Source organism: Alexandromys fortis, unplaced genomic scaffold (assembly GCF_014885135.2).
Source record: "Alexandromys fortis isolate MF-2015 unplaced genomic scaffold, M_Fortis_MF-2015_v1.1 scaffold_197, whole genome shotgun sequence".
Lineage (NCBI taxonomy): Eukaryota > Metazoa > Chordata > Mammalia > Rodentia > Cricetidae > Alexandromys > Alexandromys fortis.
The window spans coordinates 272,483-289,808 of NW_026068072.1; the positions used below are offsets into that span (position 1 = coordinate 272,483).

Genomic DNA, 17,326 nt, shown 5'->3' on the forward strand with positions numbered 1-17,326 from the left:
TTGTAGGGGAAATGTTTAAAACATTTAAAAACAGGGGCCAGCGAGGCAGCTCAGCAGTTAAAGGCACTTGCCACACAAGCCTGATGGCCCCAGTTGAATCCCGGGACCTTCATAAAGGGTAGGAGAGAGGTGACTGCACACAGGTGTCCTCTAACCCCACCTGCACACCATCACACAAAAGTACGTGTGTATATACATATACATGTATGCATGCGTGCACAAACAAATGATTATACAACAACATAGAGAACTAGTGGGACATTATTTTAATGCTAGTAAAAACAATGTTTGTCCGATAAACCTTCAATCACCCTTGTGCAGTGTCTGGCCACTTGGGGTCTAGCCTGGAGCAGTAGACAACCATTAGTGATATTCTGTGGTTCCCATAGAAATATGAGGGAAAAGCCAGGCATAGTGGCGCACTCCTGTAATCCCATGACTTCAGAAGCAGAGGCAGATCTCTGTGAGTTCGAGGCCAGCCTGATCTATATAAAGTTAAGTTCCAGGACAGCCAAGGCTACACAGAAAAACGATGTCTCAAAAACAAAAAAATAAAGGGCGAGAATATCACTTTCACAAGAAAAGTGAATGGAACCTATGAAATGTGACCAGGGGGAAGACCTGTGATGCGGCTGTCTGCACTGGCCTCCTGAGCACCCTCCTACAGCAGCTGTCTGCACTGGCCTCCTGAGCACCCTCCTACAGCGGTGACAGCCTGTGCTTTAGTTCACAATTAGGGAGCATTTGGAAAGGCAGGTAACTGACAAGTGCCTAATGAAAATGTTGCTCAGGGGCCACATCCGAGAACCACAGTGAGAAATGAGGAGACAGGACGGGGTTGCACAGTGGGAGGGAGGAAAGCCACGCAGCCCTCGGACCTGGGCTGTTTCTGTAACCATAGACAATGCCCTATAATCAGCTAGAGTGTACTGAGGTATGGAATCTTGAATACAATAATAAAAACTGAATCCCAGAGGAAGGGCATGGAAAAGTACAAGTCATAAAGATACCACCGATGCTTCCAAGATCACAGCTTGTCTGCAGAAGTGAGTTGGGAACTGCACATGGGTCCAGCAGCAAGGGATGGGCTGATCTGTGGTTCTCCAGGGTCACAGGCTCCTCTGGGCACATAATTCCCACAGGGCTACACACAGGCCTTCCCTAGACTCTGGAGGACATAGTGTCGCCCCTGCCTTTACTAGGCTCGCCCACCAGGTGACCTTGAGGACTCTTTTCGGGGTGGCATATGTTCTAATGCTCTGTGGGGTTCGTTTCTTTCTGCTGGAACTGGGGCTGGGGCTGGACTGAGGACCCTAGGCTGCCAGGGAAGCTTTCCACACCCCAGCCCCACGGGAATTCTCACAGCACTTCCAGAACAAGGAGCTTCTTAGTCACCATTTTTTCCTGACACCCAGGCTGCCAGGCTCTACAAACACACATGATCCTTTGGGGCTCCACAACTAATAACTGAAATAACTGCACCCAGACCTCCAAGCCTCCCTTCAACAAAACAACCTATTAAACGGCAACTTTAAAGCCTGACAGGCTCCCTCCTCTCTCTGGCTGGTCCTCCCTAGCGCTGACATGTTTAGGCGTGACAAGGGAAACCTACACATCCCGTCCTGGGAATACCACTTGTTCTTAGTAGCTCTAAAATCTATTTAAAAAGCACTATCCAACCTCTGAACAGCACTGTAAACATGAGTCTGTCTGTAAGACCTGTCTGGGTGAGGAGAGCAGGGGAGGGTGCTTGCAGGTACTGCACAGCTAAGGCAGCTTGACGTCTAGCTGAACCACGATGTGCTGAACAGGCCTGGCCAAACTACCCAGCAGCACCAAGCCCTGGCCAGAACAAGCACTGTACAAATGTCTGGAGCTTTCTATCAAGTTGGCATGCTTCCGTGTGCTTAACATCAGTCCCAGGCAATTTTGGGGTGTCCATAAGGCTGAAAAAGAAAGCATACAATTTATCAGATCAACAGTCTGCAACTCTGGGAACTGACCTTTTGCTCTATTACGAGCACATGACTGAGCTTTCACTTCTGGCTGAGAAAGCCCTGACTGTGAGCCACAAGTGAGGCACTCCTGCCCTGTGAAGCCCTGGCCCTGGCCCTGGCCGGCTGGAAATGCTCCTCCCTGTGCTCGGAGCCCTCTGCTGGAGGAACTCAAGTCCTACAGCAAACAGAAGAGTCTTACTCCACCCCAGCCACTCCTTCTCTGGCAGGGAAGCAGTCAGCCCTCTTCCTCTGCAGCGCACACCCCTCAGAACGCCAGAGGCTAGGTGGCCTAGTCCCTCCATTGGCTCCAGAGAACCTGGTCAGCAGGTCCCTCACAACAGGCACAGCTGCCTCCGAGGTGCCCTGCTCAGGGCTCACACAAGTCACTCGGGAACAACATATAAAATGCATAGAAAGAGAGGAAGCAGAGGGAAAGGGGAGGCAGCTAAGTTGGTGTCTCAGTCTCCTGGCTTCACTGGGCAACTGGGACCTGGTCCTGTTGTCACCTCTCATCAGCTATGGCCATCATTCTTCTAGATCATGCTTTCTCCAACAGGGTGGACAGGTACAAGACCAGCGATCAGGCCCTCTGTCTTTGCAAAGGAGGAAGCAGCAGGAACCAGAGCAAAACCACTTGGACCATTTGAGGCCCAGTCAAGGAATGGCCTTTGTACTGAGTCTATAAGCAGTGGGAAGACAGACACAAGGGAGGGACAGGAGAGCCCAGGATGGGGCTGTGGTGGCCAGTCACCTGACGGGCGCCTACCTTGGGCCGGTAGCCCTCCTCAGCCATGGTCTTGGCCTCCTGTTGTAGCAGAGCATCGGAGAACTGTTCCGCCCTCCTGACCTCCTCCTCTTCCTCCTCCGCCTGCTGTGCTGCTTCCCAAGCCTGGAGCTGGTGCTCTGCGACCTGGACACCAAGAACAGAGTCACTACAGACAAGGCCCATGGGGTAGAGCCCTGCCTCTGAGCAAGGAGGCAGATGGCAAGTGCCAGCAGTCAGGATGGGCACCTGAGGCCATGGAGCCGGTGCTGTGGACCTTGGGAAAACTCTGTATGCAGCCATGTGTTTGGAAAGCAACGGGGAAAGTAACTGTGACATCAGCATGGTCCCCACAGAGACTAGGGAACCAGAATAGAGGCTGTGCCACAGAGACACGGCTCAGCAGTTAGAACAGACTGTCCTTACAGATGAGCCGAGTTCACTTCCTAGCAAGCTCAGGTGAGTGGCTCTCACCTGCCTGTGACTTTAGCTTCAAGAGATCTGGTGCCTTCTACTGGCCTCCTTGGGCAATCACACAAGTACACAAACCCACATTCAAACACACAAGTCTTTTTTTTTTCTTTTTTCGAGACAGGGTTTCTCTGTGGTTTTGGAGCCTGTCCTGGAACTAGCTCTTGTAGACCAGGCTGGTCTCAAACTCACAGAGATCCGCCTGCCTCTGCCTCCCAAGTGCTGGGATTAAAGGTGTCCACCACCGCCCGGCTACACATAAGTCTTTTAAAATGCCAGGGCTGCTATAGACACCAAAAGGGATTTGGATGTGAGTGAGCAAAGAACTGAGTCACGGAACTTCAAGCTCTGTCCTGCAGTGTCCTGAGAACCCTGTGGGGCCCTGCTGCCCGCCCCCCCCCCCCCCCCCCCCCCGCCCCCGTCCTGACCTGCGGAGACTGCCCTCACCCTCAGCACCCACCTGGGCTTCCAGCTCTTGCTTCCTGGCTGACTTCAGCTCTTCCCTCTCCTCCTTTGCACGCTGAGCTGACTGCCTTGCCTCCTCCAGACTCTGGATGAGTTTTTCCCTGTGTTTTAGGGTCTCTTCTTGTGCCCGCCGGTTCTGCTCCATCTTTTCTTGTATCTGCTGCTGCCTCCCCATCAGAACCTGGCCAAGGTTTGGATTTCAGGTGAAGACACCGGTCCAAGCTTCACACTGGCTGCAGCCGCATCTGCAATCCAGCCTCGTCTTCACACACAGGCAGCAGACCTGAGCCACAGGCCCGATGTGGGCCCCTGCTCTTTCCCAGACATCCCAACTATCCTGGTTACTTTTGTTTGTTTCCAACTCTCCAGAAGCTAGAGTCATCTGGGAAGAGGAGTATCAGTCGAGAAAATGCCGCCACAAGGTTGGCCTACTGGCCAGTCAGCAGGGCATTTCCTGGTTTAAGAATATGAAGTACCACTGTGGGTGTTGCGACCCCTGGGCAGATGGTCCTAAACTGTACAGGACTGCCAGTCAGGAGGAACAAGCCAGTAAGCAGCACCCTCCATGGCCTCCGCATCAGCTCCTGCCCCAGGATCCTCTCTGACTGCCCTCCGTGATGCACTGTGACCCAAGAGGTTTAAACCTCAATAACCCTTTTTTGTCCAAACTGGTTTAAGTCATGCATTTTTACCATAGCAATAGAAACCCTAGCCAAGACAGCAACCCGGTGCAGGACACAGCAGTGTGAAGGGGGACACTGGGGGCCCTCTCCACAGGTACAGGAGCCTCCGGCCACTAGGGGCAAGCCCAGCCGACAGGTGCAGCCATGCCATCCTCTGCGGCTACAAGTAGCAAACGCCTGCTACTGTTTGGAACCTGGACCTTGCCCCAGAGTAGTGGGATGTAGCAGCCCCGGTCCAGGAACCAAGAAGCCACAAGACATACCTGACACCTGCACTGTCCAAGAGGGGGCACATACTGTGGCCACAACCAGGGAAAACTGCAGTGAGGAAGACCGGGAGCCACAGGGTACACACGCGACACACCGAGCACACGGAACTCAGAGTTCCAGCCCACTTCAGCGCAGCATCAGGGCAGGACCAACAAAGGCTCCCAGCCAGGTTCCCTGCACGCCTCGCACACTGCTGCTTGCTGGCCCCAGGGAACATGGACTCCTGCATGAAGGTGCCCAGCAAGTGCCTCAGAGAATATCCACCCAAGGAGGGAGGAAGGGCTGCAGCTGCAGCTGCGCGGTGTTGGCTGATGCATGCTGAGAGGTGTGCTGGTGAAAATGCATGAACTCAAACTGCACTGTGGGAACGACCCATGGAGTTAAGAAGCCATGTGCGAGCCACAGGAGACAGAAGAGGGCTCTAAGGATAGCCCACTTGTTCTTGCTCTACGTCTGAGCATTGCCTACACAGAGACTTAGATGCTACTTAAGATGACTAGAGCAGAGTTGGTCAGTGGGGACCAATAGCTGTCCAAGTCCCTCGGGCGGAATTACCTCATTCATCAGTCTGTCCCGTGCACTTTGCTCACGAGCCCACTCTGCTTCTCTCTTTTCCCACATCTCCTTGGCCTCCTCCCTAGACAGACACAGAAGGAACAACAGAAGTTCTACACCACCAACAAAGGCAGGAACGGATGACAGCTCACACCGCTGCTCAGCTGCAGGCAAACACACCCACACCAAGAACAACACTTCCGTGGTAGTTTAGGTCACCATTTAATACTTCATCTCCTTAATTAAAAAAAAAGTACCACAGCCATTTAGCACTGAGGTAAATAAAACCATAGGACCAGAGACAGGAGGGGGAAGACACTCTCTGTGCCCAAGCCCAAACACTACCCTCCGAGAATGGCTACTGGGGCACCTGGCAGCAGCTAGCAACCTCCTGGGGTCTCCAAGGGCTGTGTACCCACCACTTGGCTAAATCTCAGGGCCAGTAACACTATCTGGATATCTGGTGTGGGACAATGGTCTGTATTCTGTCATTATATTTTAAATAAATGCTGATTGGCTAGTGGCCAGATAGGAAGTAGAGGCGGGCAATGAGAACAGGAGAATTCTAGGAAGAAGAAAGCCCATTCCTCTGCAGTCCCAACCCAGCCACAGAAGAAGTAAGAAGTGACTGCCTCACTGAATAAGGTACCGAGCCACGTGGCTAGCATAGACAAGAATAATGGGCTAATGTAAGTTATAAGAGTTAATAAGAAGCCTGAGCTGATGGGCCAATCAGTTTATAACTAATGTAGACCTCTGTGTGATTTCTCTGGGACTTAATAACTGCAGAAACCGGGAAGGACAGAAACCCCTACAACAGATATCCATGCATATTGCCTGTTATTTGGCTATTTCCATCTGTGAGGTAGACTTTTAGGTCCCAAAGCTAGGCACATAGGCCAGAGTCCCAGTCCTGCGCCCCATGGAGAGCAGCCAAGGTAACATGGTGGGGCTGTCTTCATCAGGATCCAGGCTGATGTTACAGACCTTAGAAGCATAAACACGTCTATGCAGAAGCAATCTCCTCAAGTGGTTTTGAGACTTTAGATAAGCACCTCACTACTCTGAGCCATAGTGGCTTCCACCCTGAACAACATCATCTACTAGCAAAGACATGTTCCCTGGGGATGACAGCGCTACACGGGGAGATGTGTGAGAACACAAGTGGTCACCCAGTGACCTGAGGGCATCTCACAGAGGCCAGCAGAGGCCAGCAGCTGCCCCTCACCTCAGCAGTAGCTGCAGCTCTGCCTCCCGAGCTTTCTCCAGCTGCAGTTGCTCCTCGATGACCTGCTTCATCCAGGCTGCGTCGGCCAGGGCCTGTTCCCGCCGGGCCAGTTGGACACGCTGCAGCTCGTCTTCCTTCTCCAGGAGTGCCTGCAGGATCCGCCCATCTGCCTCCTGGAGGAAGGGGTGTGACCCACGGATGGTGGGGCCAAGTGAGTTCTGTGCTGTGCTCAGCCCCTTCTGAATGTCCCACAGATGCAGCCATGCAGGGCTTGATGCACTCTCAGGACAGAAGGGAAGGAGCTGGATTGCTTCTGGTAACCACGAGGTCGGCTTCAGGAACTGCACTGGCCCAGAAGCTTCCCACTAAGGTGACACCTACCACCTGTGCCACCATAGGCACATGCCTCTGGACATGCAGAACACATTTTAGAACGCCATTTGGCCTCAGTTTTTTGAAGAGGGTACAGCAGTGCATGGACACAAATACATGCACAACTGCTAACAGCAGCTCTACTGGAAATGGGAAAACCAGAAACCAAATGCCCACTGGCAGGAAGTCTACATAACTCAACACTAGAATAAAAAGGTGAGGGGAATTCAGGGGTGGGGGCAGAATAGTGGCACCAGAGCTAACGGTCTGACCGGAGGAGGCAGACAGCCAGGAGATCTGAGTGTGCTCACCCACAAGCTCTTTCAAGTACATGACAGGATCAGCTACCAATAAGAAGCCTAACCAGTGTTCGCTAAAACAACTGTGCTAAGCAAGGCAGCTGAAAGGACACTGGGACTTGAACCCCAGAGGAACCACCTCTCTATGGGTGTGAACGAACAGAACAGCCAGCTCTGGAGATGGGCAAGACCCTCGCTCGGCGCCTCGCTGAGCCAGAATCAGGCACTTTGTTCCATGTGTCCACACTGTGAAATGACTGCTGGTTAAGCCAATTAACATCTGCATTGCCTCCCACGCCCGCGGTTCTCCCTCTAAGAACACCTAAGGACCAGGCCAGTGAGATGGCCCATCTGTGCTTTAATTCTCCCGAGGATGCGCTCAGGTCCTGAGCAGTGAAACAGTTTCCAAAGGATGAAGGCTGCCAGGGTGTCGGTTCACTCACCAGCTCCTCCTGGATCTGCTGGGTCCGCCTATGGAGCTGTGTGTTGTACTGATGTCTCAAGAAGCGCCTAGAGGTGGGAATCAAGCAGCTTCAGTCCTGCATGACCACCAGGCCACACCTCCTCCGGTTCTGGGGAGACTGCATGGAAGTCTGAAAAGGCAAGAGACCCACCCTCCGGGAAGAGCCCAGGCTTCCCACACACCCCAACTCAGCCTTGCACCGGAGGGCCGCCATCTGCCTTCTGTCTTCCTCCAGCCTCTGCAGCTCCCAGTGTTGCTTCAGCAGGTTCTCTTGCTCCTTCTTCAGCTTGGTTGCCTGTGGTTACAATAGTAAACCCAAGGAAGATGGATTATCACGGGTCATCACCATCTCTGGTTCCCCTCCGTGGAATTCCGAGTCCCACCTTAACTAAATTACCCTACAAGCCTGGCCCAGTCCGAGAGACTCTGTATACTGGTTCACACTTACTCTAACTTCTGTTTCCTCAGCGGACACAGCAGCCTTGCTCAGGCCCTGTCTCTAGGATCTAGAATTAGTGATGGCAATCTCTAGTTACTAAAACACCGGGGCTAAGGAAAGGGAAACAGAGACCAAAGAGGTGAGGCCTCCCTCTGTCTGAACAGCAGACTCAGGAAACCAGTGTTGTCAAAGACAGCCTTCTAGACCAGAATCCCTGATGGCTCCCATCCTGAGACCCAGACCTGCTACCAGGAAACAGTGTGCTAGAGCATGCGCCACTGGAAAACCCCAGTCCAGTGGACAGGTGTGCCTCTAGGCTGTTAATGTCCCAAAGTCTGGGCGCGCCATGGAGGGTCACAGCAGAGCCGCGAAGCACACACGAGAGGAGAGCATCCAGCTCTAGAGTGGGGACCGTGCACAGAACCCCACCCCTGCTGCCATCTCAGAACGGCTTTTAAACGTGTCCATCCCACTCGGGCCTGGGCGGCTCCCCTCACCTCCATCTCCTTCTGCTTCAGCTCCTCCATCTGCTGACGCAATGCTTCAGCCTGCAGCTTCCCCTCCAGCTGCCTCCTCTCCTCCTCTGCTTTCATCCGTTCCATGGCTTCCCTGCGAGCTGCTTCATACTCATTTTCAAACCGCTTCATCTCCTGCTCCTCAGCAGCTTCTTGCTACCAGAGGGCAACACTATCAACATGCAGCCAGCAGAGACTCAGCTCCCAGCTGCCCTCCAGCTGCTGGAGGACCCAGGTAAGCTCAGTCTGGAACCCCACTGATCCACACATGCTGTGGACTCACCCCCAGAGGAGCTGCGATAAGCCAGGGTTGCTTGCCTGGGATGTAGGTATATGATGCTGTGGCCAGAGAGATGGCTCCACAGTTAAGGGCTCCTCTGCTCTTCCAGAGGACGAACAGAGTTCAGTTCCCAGCACCCACATCAGGCTCCCACAGTCACCAGGAGCTCCACCTCCCGGTGATCTGATGTCCTCACCTGGCCTCTCAGATACCATTACACATATGGTACACACTCAAACACATTGTAAAAAAAGAAAAAGTAAGTAAGAATTAGAATCTTGGCGCTGGAGAGATGGCTTCAATTCCCAGAACCTACATGGAAGCTCACGCAGTCTGTAACTCCAGTTCCAGGGGATCCAACACCCTATTCTGGCCTCCACAGGCACCAGACACAACAGGCAAAATGCCCATACACTGAAGAATAACTTTTCAAAAGATTTTAATTAAAAAAAGTTGGTCAAAGCCGGGTGGTGGTGGCACACGCCTTTAATCCCAGCATTCGGGAGGCAGAGGCAGGTGGATCTCTGTGAGTTCGAGGCCAGTCTGGTCTACAGAGCAAGTTCCAGGACAGACTCCAAAACTACAGAGAAACCTTATCTCAAAAAAACAAATGAACAAAAAAAGAAAAGCTGGTCAAAGTGGCACATGCTTATAGTCTCAGTCCCAGGGAAGTGGAAACTGGTGAGTCCCTGTAGGTCCTCGGTAGTCTACTGGGAAAGCTACAGAACACTGAAAGACCTTATCTCAAAAAAGGTGGCTGGTTCCTGGGGACCATCACCTGAGGTTCTCCACTGACTGCCACATGCACAAACCTGCACACACACACACATGTGTGCAGGCACACATCTGTATACACACCCACACATGCATATTCACACACCTGCAAACACACCCACACATGCATGCATATACCTGCATACATGCCTACACACACATGCATGCACACACCTGCATACACACCCACACATGCACATACACACACCTGCAAACACACCCACATGCATGCATATACCTGCATACATGCCTACACACATGCATGCACACACCTGCATACACACCCACACATGCACATGCACACACCTACATACACACCCACCTGCATACTCATCTACACAGGCATGCACACACCTGTACACACAGACACATCCATGAATATGCATGTGGGCACACACAAAGCAAATATTCAGGCTGCATATGCAGCAAGCATTGGGGCAGGCGCTTGCTGCTCATCTAGACAAAAGCATAGAAACAAGACCCAGTGAGAGGTCGGGAGGAAGCCACAGCACAGCACGGAAGGGTCACACATCACACACCTGTTTTTTTTCTTCTTTCTGTGTTGCCCAAGAATTTATCACGTGCTTCTTGTGAAGGTCCAACTCAACCTAAGAAAGAGAGAGTATTAATTTCCCTGTGGGCTTGTGTGAGACTGAGGTGACTTGCAGTTGTCTGTGCCGTCTGCTGGAACCTGACCGTGACTCTGAGCTTCAAGTGAAAGGCGACCCTAAGGAGAACAGTCTGAGTGAGGGCCAGTGAGACACTCAAGTGTAAAAGAACCCTGCAAACCTGACTATGTGAAACGCAGGATGAGGGGGCACATGTGTGTGTGTGTGTGCTCCTCACATCTCTGTGGTAAGGGGGCACATGTGTGTGTGTGTGTGCTCCTCACATCTCTGTGGTAAGGGGGAGGTGGAAGCGAGAGAACTGCCTCAAGCTCAGAGTGCTCGGCTGAGTGGCAGAAAGAAGACAAACGCTGCCTCAGCGAGGTGGGAGGAGAGAAATGACCTCCACAGTCACCAGGGCACACTTGTGCCCCTCACACACACAGTAACCCATAAAATCATCAACGACAAAACCAATCTGCACACTCAGCAGGTAGGAACCCTAAGGACCAGCTGCTTCTAAGCCCAGTTTACAACCAGAGCCCCGGGTGAGCAGGACACATTTCTCAGGAACTGCAATTTCAAAGGAGCCCAGGAGACAGCTCAATGGAGCAGAGCCAGCCCTGAGCTCGGGTCACCAAAACGTCCCTAACAAAGTAGTAGCTTAGATCAGGCTGGCCTTGAACTCACAGACCTGCCTTCCTCTGCCTCCTCCTCAGTGCTGAGATTAAAGGAGTGAACCAGAGCCTGGTGGATGGTGGCGAGAGCCTTTAAGCCCAGCACTTAGGAGGCAGAGGATCTGTGTGTTCGAGGCCAGCACTTAGGAGGCAGAGGATCTGTGTGTTCGAGGCCAGCTTGCTCTACATAAGAAGTTCCAGGCTAGCCAGGGCTACATAGTAAGACCCTGTCTCAAAACAAAAACAAAAAAAAGGGGGAACCATCCCACTCAGCTTTCTTATTTTTTAGTATTTTTTACATTTTTTATTTAGTGTGCATATACATATGCGTGTGTGTATGTGTGTGTGTGTGTGTAGGTCAGAGGACAACCTGTGGGAGCAGGTTCGCTCCTTTATCCTGTTGTTCCTGGGATGAGACTCAGGTCACCAGGTTTGGCAGCAAACACCTTCCCTGCCGAGCCCATCTCACCTGGAAATGGCTACTGGCAATTCAAGACATAAGAAGGCACATAAGATGACAGAACCAAACACTGCTGAAATGTATAAACATTATCAGCAACAGGCTTAACATCCTCCAGCCAGTCTCTGCTCAGTGATCCAAACCAAGACATTCTCTCTCTGTCCCCAGGTCTCAGACTCCTGTCTCTAGTCTGGGCCTCCACCTTAGGAGCCCAACAGCAGCGCGCGCGCGCACACACACACACACACACACACACAGGCCCAGCTAACTCCAACAATGCTGCCAAAAAGAGTACCCTAGGATGCAGCTGTGCAGAGCTGCCCCAGGATGCAACTGTGCAGGGGTGCCCCAGGACGCATCTGTGCAGGGGTGCCCCAGGACGCAACTGTGCAGGAGTGCCCCAGGACGCAGCTGTGCAGGGGTGCCCCAGGATGCAGCTGTGCAGGGGTGCCCCAGGATGCAGCTGTGCAGGGGTGCCCCAGGATGCAGCTGTGCAGGGGTGCCCCAGGATGCAGCTCTGGCCCTGCACACTGCTAAAGTGGTCCAGTGCCTCTGAAGGAGTTCAGACAATACTGCTCAAGGTCTGGCCCCATCTACTTAACCAGCTTCATCACTTCAGGACTCCTACTGTTGGGTACCACAGTCCCACTTGGCCCTTTCCAGCTTCCTGGCTCTGTTCTTGCACCACAGGCCAGTTCTTCCAGCCACCTCCACCCAGAAGCCCCTTTCTTCACTCTTTACTACAGAACTAAAGACAGCATCCTTGTACACTCCTCTCCTTCAGAAGCTGCTCTTAGAGACGGCCTGAGCCCACCTGCCCATGTTTCTGCAGCCTATTGGGAAGAGTTCTGGGGTCAAAGATCATATCCCAATGGCAATGTGTGCAGCAGAGTTCACGGCCTCTGCTCAGTGCTGTCCGACCATACCGTCTGCCTGGTGATCTTTCTTCCTCTGTATCAACCCAGCACAAATCCAGATTCAAAGCCAAACAAAAGCCAGTGCAGTGGCACACACCTTTAATCCCAGCACTCGGGAGGCAGAGGTAGGTGGAGGCGGATCTCTGTGAGTTTGAGGCCAGCCTGGTCTACAGAGTGAGATCTAGAATAGCCAGGGCTAATACAGAGAAACCCTGTCTCAAAAAACCAAAACCAAACCAAACAAAACAAAACAAAATAAACAAAAAAATCTGAAAGCACACTATCCCCACCTGGGCAAAGCAACGCAAGGCTCTTCATTCTCACCTCTCGAAGCCTGGGGTTGTTCTTTTTCCAGTGATCATATAAAAGTTGTTCAGCAATCTATCGAGAAAACACAGAAGGACACCTGACATCGCTGTTCAAATCCATGCACTTACACAAAGACAAAAGAAGTCAGCTGAGGCCATGACCTTCTCCATCCAGCAATGTCAACAATCAGCCACTTAAGTCTGCTTTCCTTACACGCACAAGTCTGGGAACAGGACATCAGAGCAGAATGGACCAAGAGTTAAGATCTGATGGTATGACTTGGTCCCTTCTGGGAGTCTCCAAATACATAGCAAGTTGAAACACACAGACACTAGTTACCATAGCCACTTGAGATAAAATAATGTTCCCAGACTTCTGTGGGACCACAGAACTGAGCAGAGGAAGGAAGAATCACTCGCAATGACTTATAAGGCCGAGAAAGGAGCTACCACAGACCAAACACTCCCCTTGAAGGCACTGAAGTGGGGGTGCTGGCCTTTTGTCTGCCCTCTTGCTGGCAAGCTCAGGTTACTATGGTTGGTATTAACTCCAACTTCTTACAAACAGAAAACCATAAATTAATCAGGCAAGGAAGGAAGGAAGGAAGGAAGGAAGGAAGGAAGGAAGGAAGGAAGGAAGGAAGGAAGGAAGGAAGGAAGGAAGAAAAATCCTCCTAGATTTCAGCACCAGACCAGATGTGCAAAGATATCCAAGCCCGTAGGCTCGACAACTGCTGATTCTTTGTCTGTTGTGAGACAATCATTGTTGAAACACCTAACTACATGCTGAAGTGCCAACAAGACATGGCTACCCTCCCCACCTCGTACAAATCTTTAATGGCTGAATCTATTCCCCAGGCTTCACATTTTAGATGCTTGTTCCCAGCCAGGTAGGTTATTCACCTTTGATCCTGGCGTGAAGAAGTGTGACTTTGAGGCCAGGATGGTCTACAAAGAATGTTCCAGGCAAACCAGGACTGCATGGACTTAGTTCAAAACAACAAAACTAACAGCAAAAACAATAGCTCCCCAGCATGTGGCACTATTCAGAGAAGCTGGGGTACCTTTAAGGGGTGAGGAACTAGCTGGTGGCATGTCTTCGAAGGTTATAGACTAAACCCTCCTTCCAAAGTGTCCTCTGCTTCCTGAATCAACATGATGTGAGCACCAGAGGGCATGGACTCCATGCCTTCCCCAAAATGATGACTTGACACCCTCTAAAACCATGAGTCCAAATAAACCTTTTCTCTCTAAAGAGTGCTTTTCCCATGGCCTTGAGAGTCACCTGGTCATCTCATCTGACCAAGGCTCCCAAGAATAACCCCATAGATGCAACCATCCGCTCACACCGTGGACACTCTCACTCTAACCAAGGCTAGGTACCAGTTTCCTTCGCTCTTCCCGGGCTGACTTCAGATCCCTGTGCTGTTCCCGGATTCTCTGTTCCCGCAGGCTCATGCTCAAACTCAGCCCTTCCAGCTCAGCGGCCAGCAGGTCCTGCTCCTCTAGCACAAGCCGCCGGAGTCTCTCCCGCCGGGCCTCCAGACTCATCCTCTTCTCCTCCTTCATCTTCTCACGCTGGTAGGCGTGCATGCTAGGTAAGGAGCCCACTGTTCATCAGCCACACTCAGGCCACAGTTTCATAAGCATTTCTACATAAACTGGGGAGGGGTGTGGATTTAAACACAAACACCTACAGAGAAAACGACTGCTCTACATACATTTTATTTTTCAAAATGCACGCTATCTCTCTGGCTATTTTCTCCCATACACCCCATTTTCCAGCTAGAATAGCATCGCCACATGGATTACTCATGCTGTCATAAGCCACAGTCCCTAGGTCCTGAGGCCACATCCCCTGAGCAGCTAGCGGTAGGAACCAGCAAGCAGGACACACGGATACTTGCCTCCGCTGGTAGGAGGTCTCGGAGCTCCATTGCGCCTGTTTGGAGCTGCGGAAATCCGAAGTCCTGAAATAACGGCTGTTCTGTTCCCACTGCTGGCGAAGCTGGGCCTTCTGCTCTCGCTGGCGAGCTACATTCTGATCCTGGGGTCTCCGGCTGGACCAATAAGAGGGCAGCGTGGGGAGCGCCATCTGAAGGGGCATCAGTGGGCAGAAACTGAGCCAGCTGCAAACCCAGGAACCCTCACTTGAATACTTGAACAGTCTCCTCTCTTTTATGAGGGGCGCTCGACCTTTGGCTGCACCTTCTGAACAACTTTAAGACCCACATTCCCACCCTAGAACAACTGGATGACCGAAACTTTAGAACGAGGCCCATGCCAGCATGTTTTAATGATGCGCCACTAGGGCTGCAAATTATCAATTTAAATAAACCTGGACCAGCCATTGTCAGGGACGTTACAGACACAAGAATTGTCCTGACAAGGCTGGGGTGGCAACTGAGGATTTTTACATTCTGCATAAAATTACAGGGGGCAAGCAGGTCTCGGGGGCATGCCCCCGCAGTTCCAAGTACTTTAGAGGCCGACGCAGGAAGCCATAGCTTGAGTCCAGGAGTTCAAAAACAACAAAAATAACCAGAGACAATGATGTAAGGATCTCTATGTGCCAAGCACCTGACATACAACTTTTTACAGGTCCCGCGCGGCACCCGAGTCAGGTCGGTCCCCCGGACCCCTCTAACCTGCGACGATAGAGGACGCCTCGTCCTGCCCCTCGGCCCAGCCTAACCTCTGACTCGTGCTTCTCTTGAGTTTGCGAAGAGTCGCCAGCCTAAACTCGAGCACGCGCTCACCGGACTCGAGAGTCCCGCGGTGCCCGGGGCAGCGACGCCAGCCGTTTCCCGGTCGGTTGCCCGGACCACGGAGCGCCGCGAAGGCCAAAGTACTTGTAGCGCGACACCGCCGCTCGCCTGGAAAAGGAAGTAGTGAGGGGTTTTATTCTGGCGCCCCCTCGTGGTGGGAGGGAAATCGACCGCAAGTGTTGCTAGTCCCTGAAGTAGGGAAAAGGGACCGGCCAAGACCAGTCTGTAAACTGTTTCAGTGGGTGTCCCCATCGTGGTCTTGACCTCTTTGCTCATATTCTCACTCCTCCCACTCTTCAGCTGGACTTTGGGAGCTCAGCCAAAGTCTTTGCGGGTCTCTGCCTCTGCTTCCATCAGTTGCTGGATGAAGGTTCTATGGTGACATTTAAGATACTCATCAATCTGACTACAGGGCAAAACTAGTTTGGGTATTAGTATGTAAAATGAAAAAAAGATAGTGTTTTCTTTTAAAAAATAAAGTAAAATAAAATAAAATAAAAAGACAAGTCATAACCCAGAGTCAGGAAGTAGGGGAAGTGACGGTTGGAAGTGAAGGAAGGAACATCAAAATCATCCAGGGAGCTGCCCAGAGTGAAAAAAATAAATGATTTCCAATGCTCCTGGGGGATGCCCCATAGACAACGGAGGCCAAGAACCGACGGTCTCCATAATTACAAGTCACCGGTAAATTGTTGTTGTAGTGTAGAGGTGGATACAAAGATTTTAATAACTGTAATGCACCTGATTGAACATATGTGTGCACTAACTATCCCATTAAAAAGAAAAAACACAACTGGGGAACACGGGGATTGTGTATGCTGAGCATGCTCAAAGGTCTGAGTTCAATCCCCAGCACCCAGCACCCCCAAAACAATGTAAGAATACAGACAAATATTCATCATTCATTCTTTTTTCTTTCATTTTCCCACCCATTTCACTTTTTCATCCCCCCACTCCTCCATTCCTTTGCTTCTCTATTTCTTACGGAGGCCATAGAGAGTTGTTGGGCCTCTACGACCAGGTTCAAACCCGCAGCATGCTAGATACGGCACTCCTGGGTGGATCACTTCACCCTCTGACGCCAGGGCCCACTAGGCATCCTTGTAAGAGAGTGAAGGGAGGCTTAACTGGAGGGTGTGGATGGAGTCAGAGGTCTCGGTGCATCCCACAGGACAAAGCAGATATTTCTGCTTTCCCTCGGTTAGGAGGTGTTTACTCATGGAATGCCCGCTCCATACATGAAGATCCCCATGGATGTCCTACACCCCTGCCATCTCCCTTGCTGTATCTCCAATGAAGGGGAGGCGGAGCCACCCCAACCCACCCCCAGCTGTCATCGAGGCAGAAAAGGCCATCTAGCCTTTGTCCAATACATGTCCAGTACATGTCTGTGTGTGTTGAAAACTTCAGATATGCATGAGTTAAATTCAGAGGGACCTGACGTTGAGCCCTGATTTGTCTGTTCCCATTTCTGGGCTGGTTTCTCCAAAAGTACAGTTGCCATATAAACACAACTCGAGGGATTTTAGGACTTGACTGACCAACGTACCCTGATCCTGAAGGCGCTGTGATTCTGGGCCTCCTCCATTTCTCCTTCTCTTCCTCCTCCTCCAGTTCCTCTGTCTCTTTCCTCCTCCTCTCTTTGAAATAGGGTCTTGCTGTGTAACCCAAGCTGGAACCCAGTATGTAATGTCTACTGGCCTCATACTGGGGATCTCCCTGCCTCTGCCTCGGAAGTTCTGGGGCCACAGGCATGTGCCTCACACGGAGCCTTTACCTGGGCCTCTTTTTCACTGGCCCCCAGAGTTCCTGTTTCAGCTGTGTTGTTATGTGGCCGCCACCTGCAGCTCATAGCATCTTTATAAATTATCTGTGCTACCTGGAAATCATGAGTAATATTTAATTAAACCCATTTTAGCTTCACTTGATCCTCACACAAGTGTTCTTGCTTGCCTGAGGAACCGTAGCAGAGAGGTATGAAGCTGGGATTTGGGCCAAGCTCCACGCACTTGGGGCC

The 17,326-nt window shown here is 51.7% G+C and overlaps 1 protein-coding gene across 3 annotated transcripts; it reads right to left on the reverse strand.

Moving 5' to 3' along the window:
* Nucleotides 1-251: 251 nt before the first annotated feature.
* Nucleotides 252-15,406, reverse strand: Tchp (trichoplein keratin filament binding). Of its 3 annotated transcripts, none has more exons than XM_050121153.1 (13): nt 15,301-15,406; nt 14,449-14,636; nt 13,925-14,135; nt 12,558-12,614; nt 10,114-10,182; nt 8,503-8,676; nt 7,749-7,861; nt 7,547-7,613; nt 6,433-6,605; nt 5,205-5,286; nt 3,692-3,877; nt 2,764-2,907; nt 252-1,946 (listed from the first exon to the last, which is right to left on the reverse strand). In XM_050121153.1, exons 2-13 carry the CDS (start codon nt 14,634-14,636, stop codon nt 1,914-1,916), a joined length of 1,497 nt encoding a protein of 498 aa, XP_049977110.1. In that variant the 5' UTR covers nt 15,301-15,406; the 3' UTR covers nt 252-1,913. The 3 variants fall into 3 exon arrangements, with proteins under 3 accessions (XP_049977110.1, XP_049977108.1, XP_049977109.1); XM_050121151.1 differs by having other exon boundaries at nt 15,237-15,405; XM_050121152.1 differs by having other exon boundaries at nt 15,190-15,405.
* Nucleotides 15,407-17,326: the final 1,920 nt, after the last annotated feature.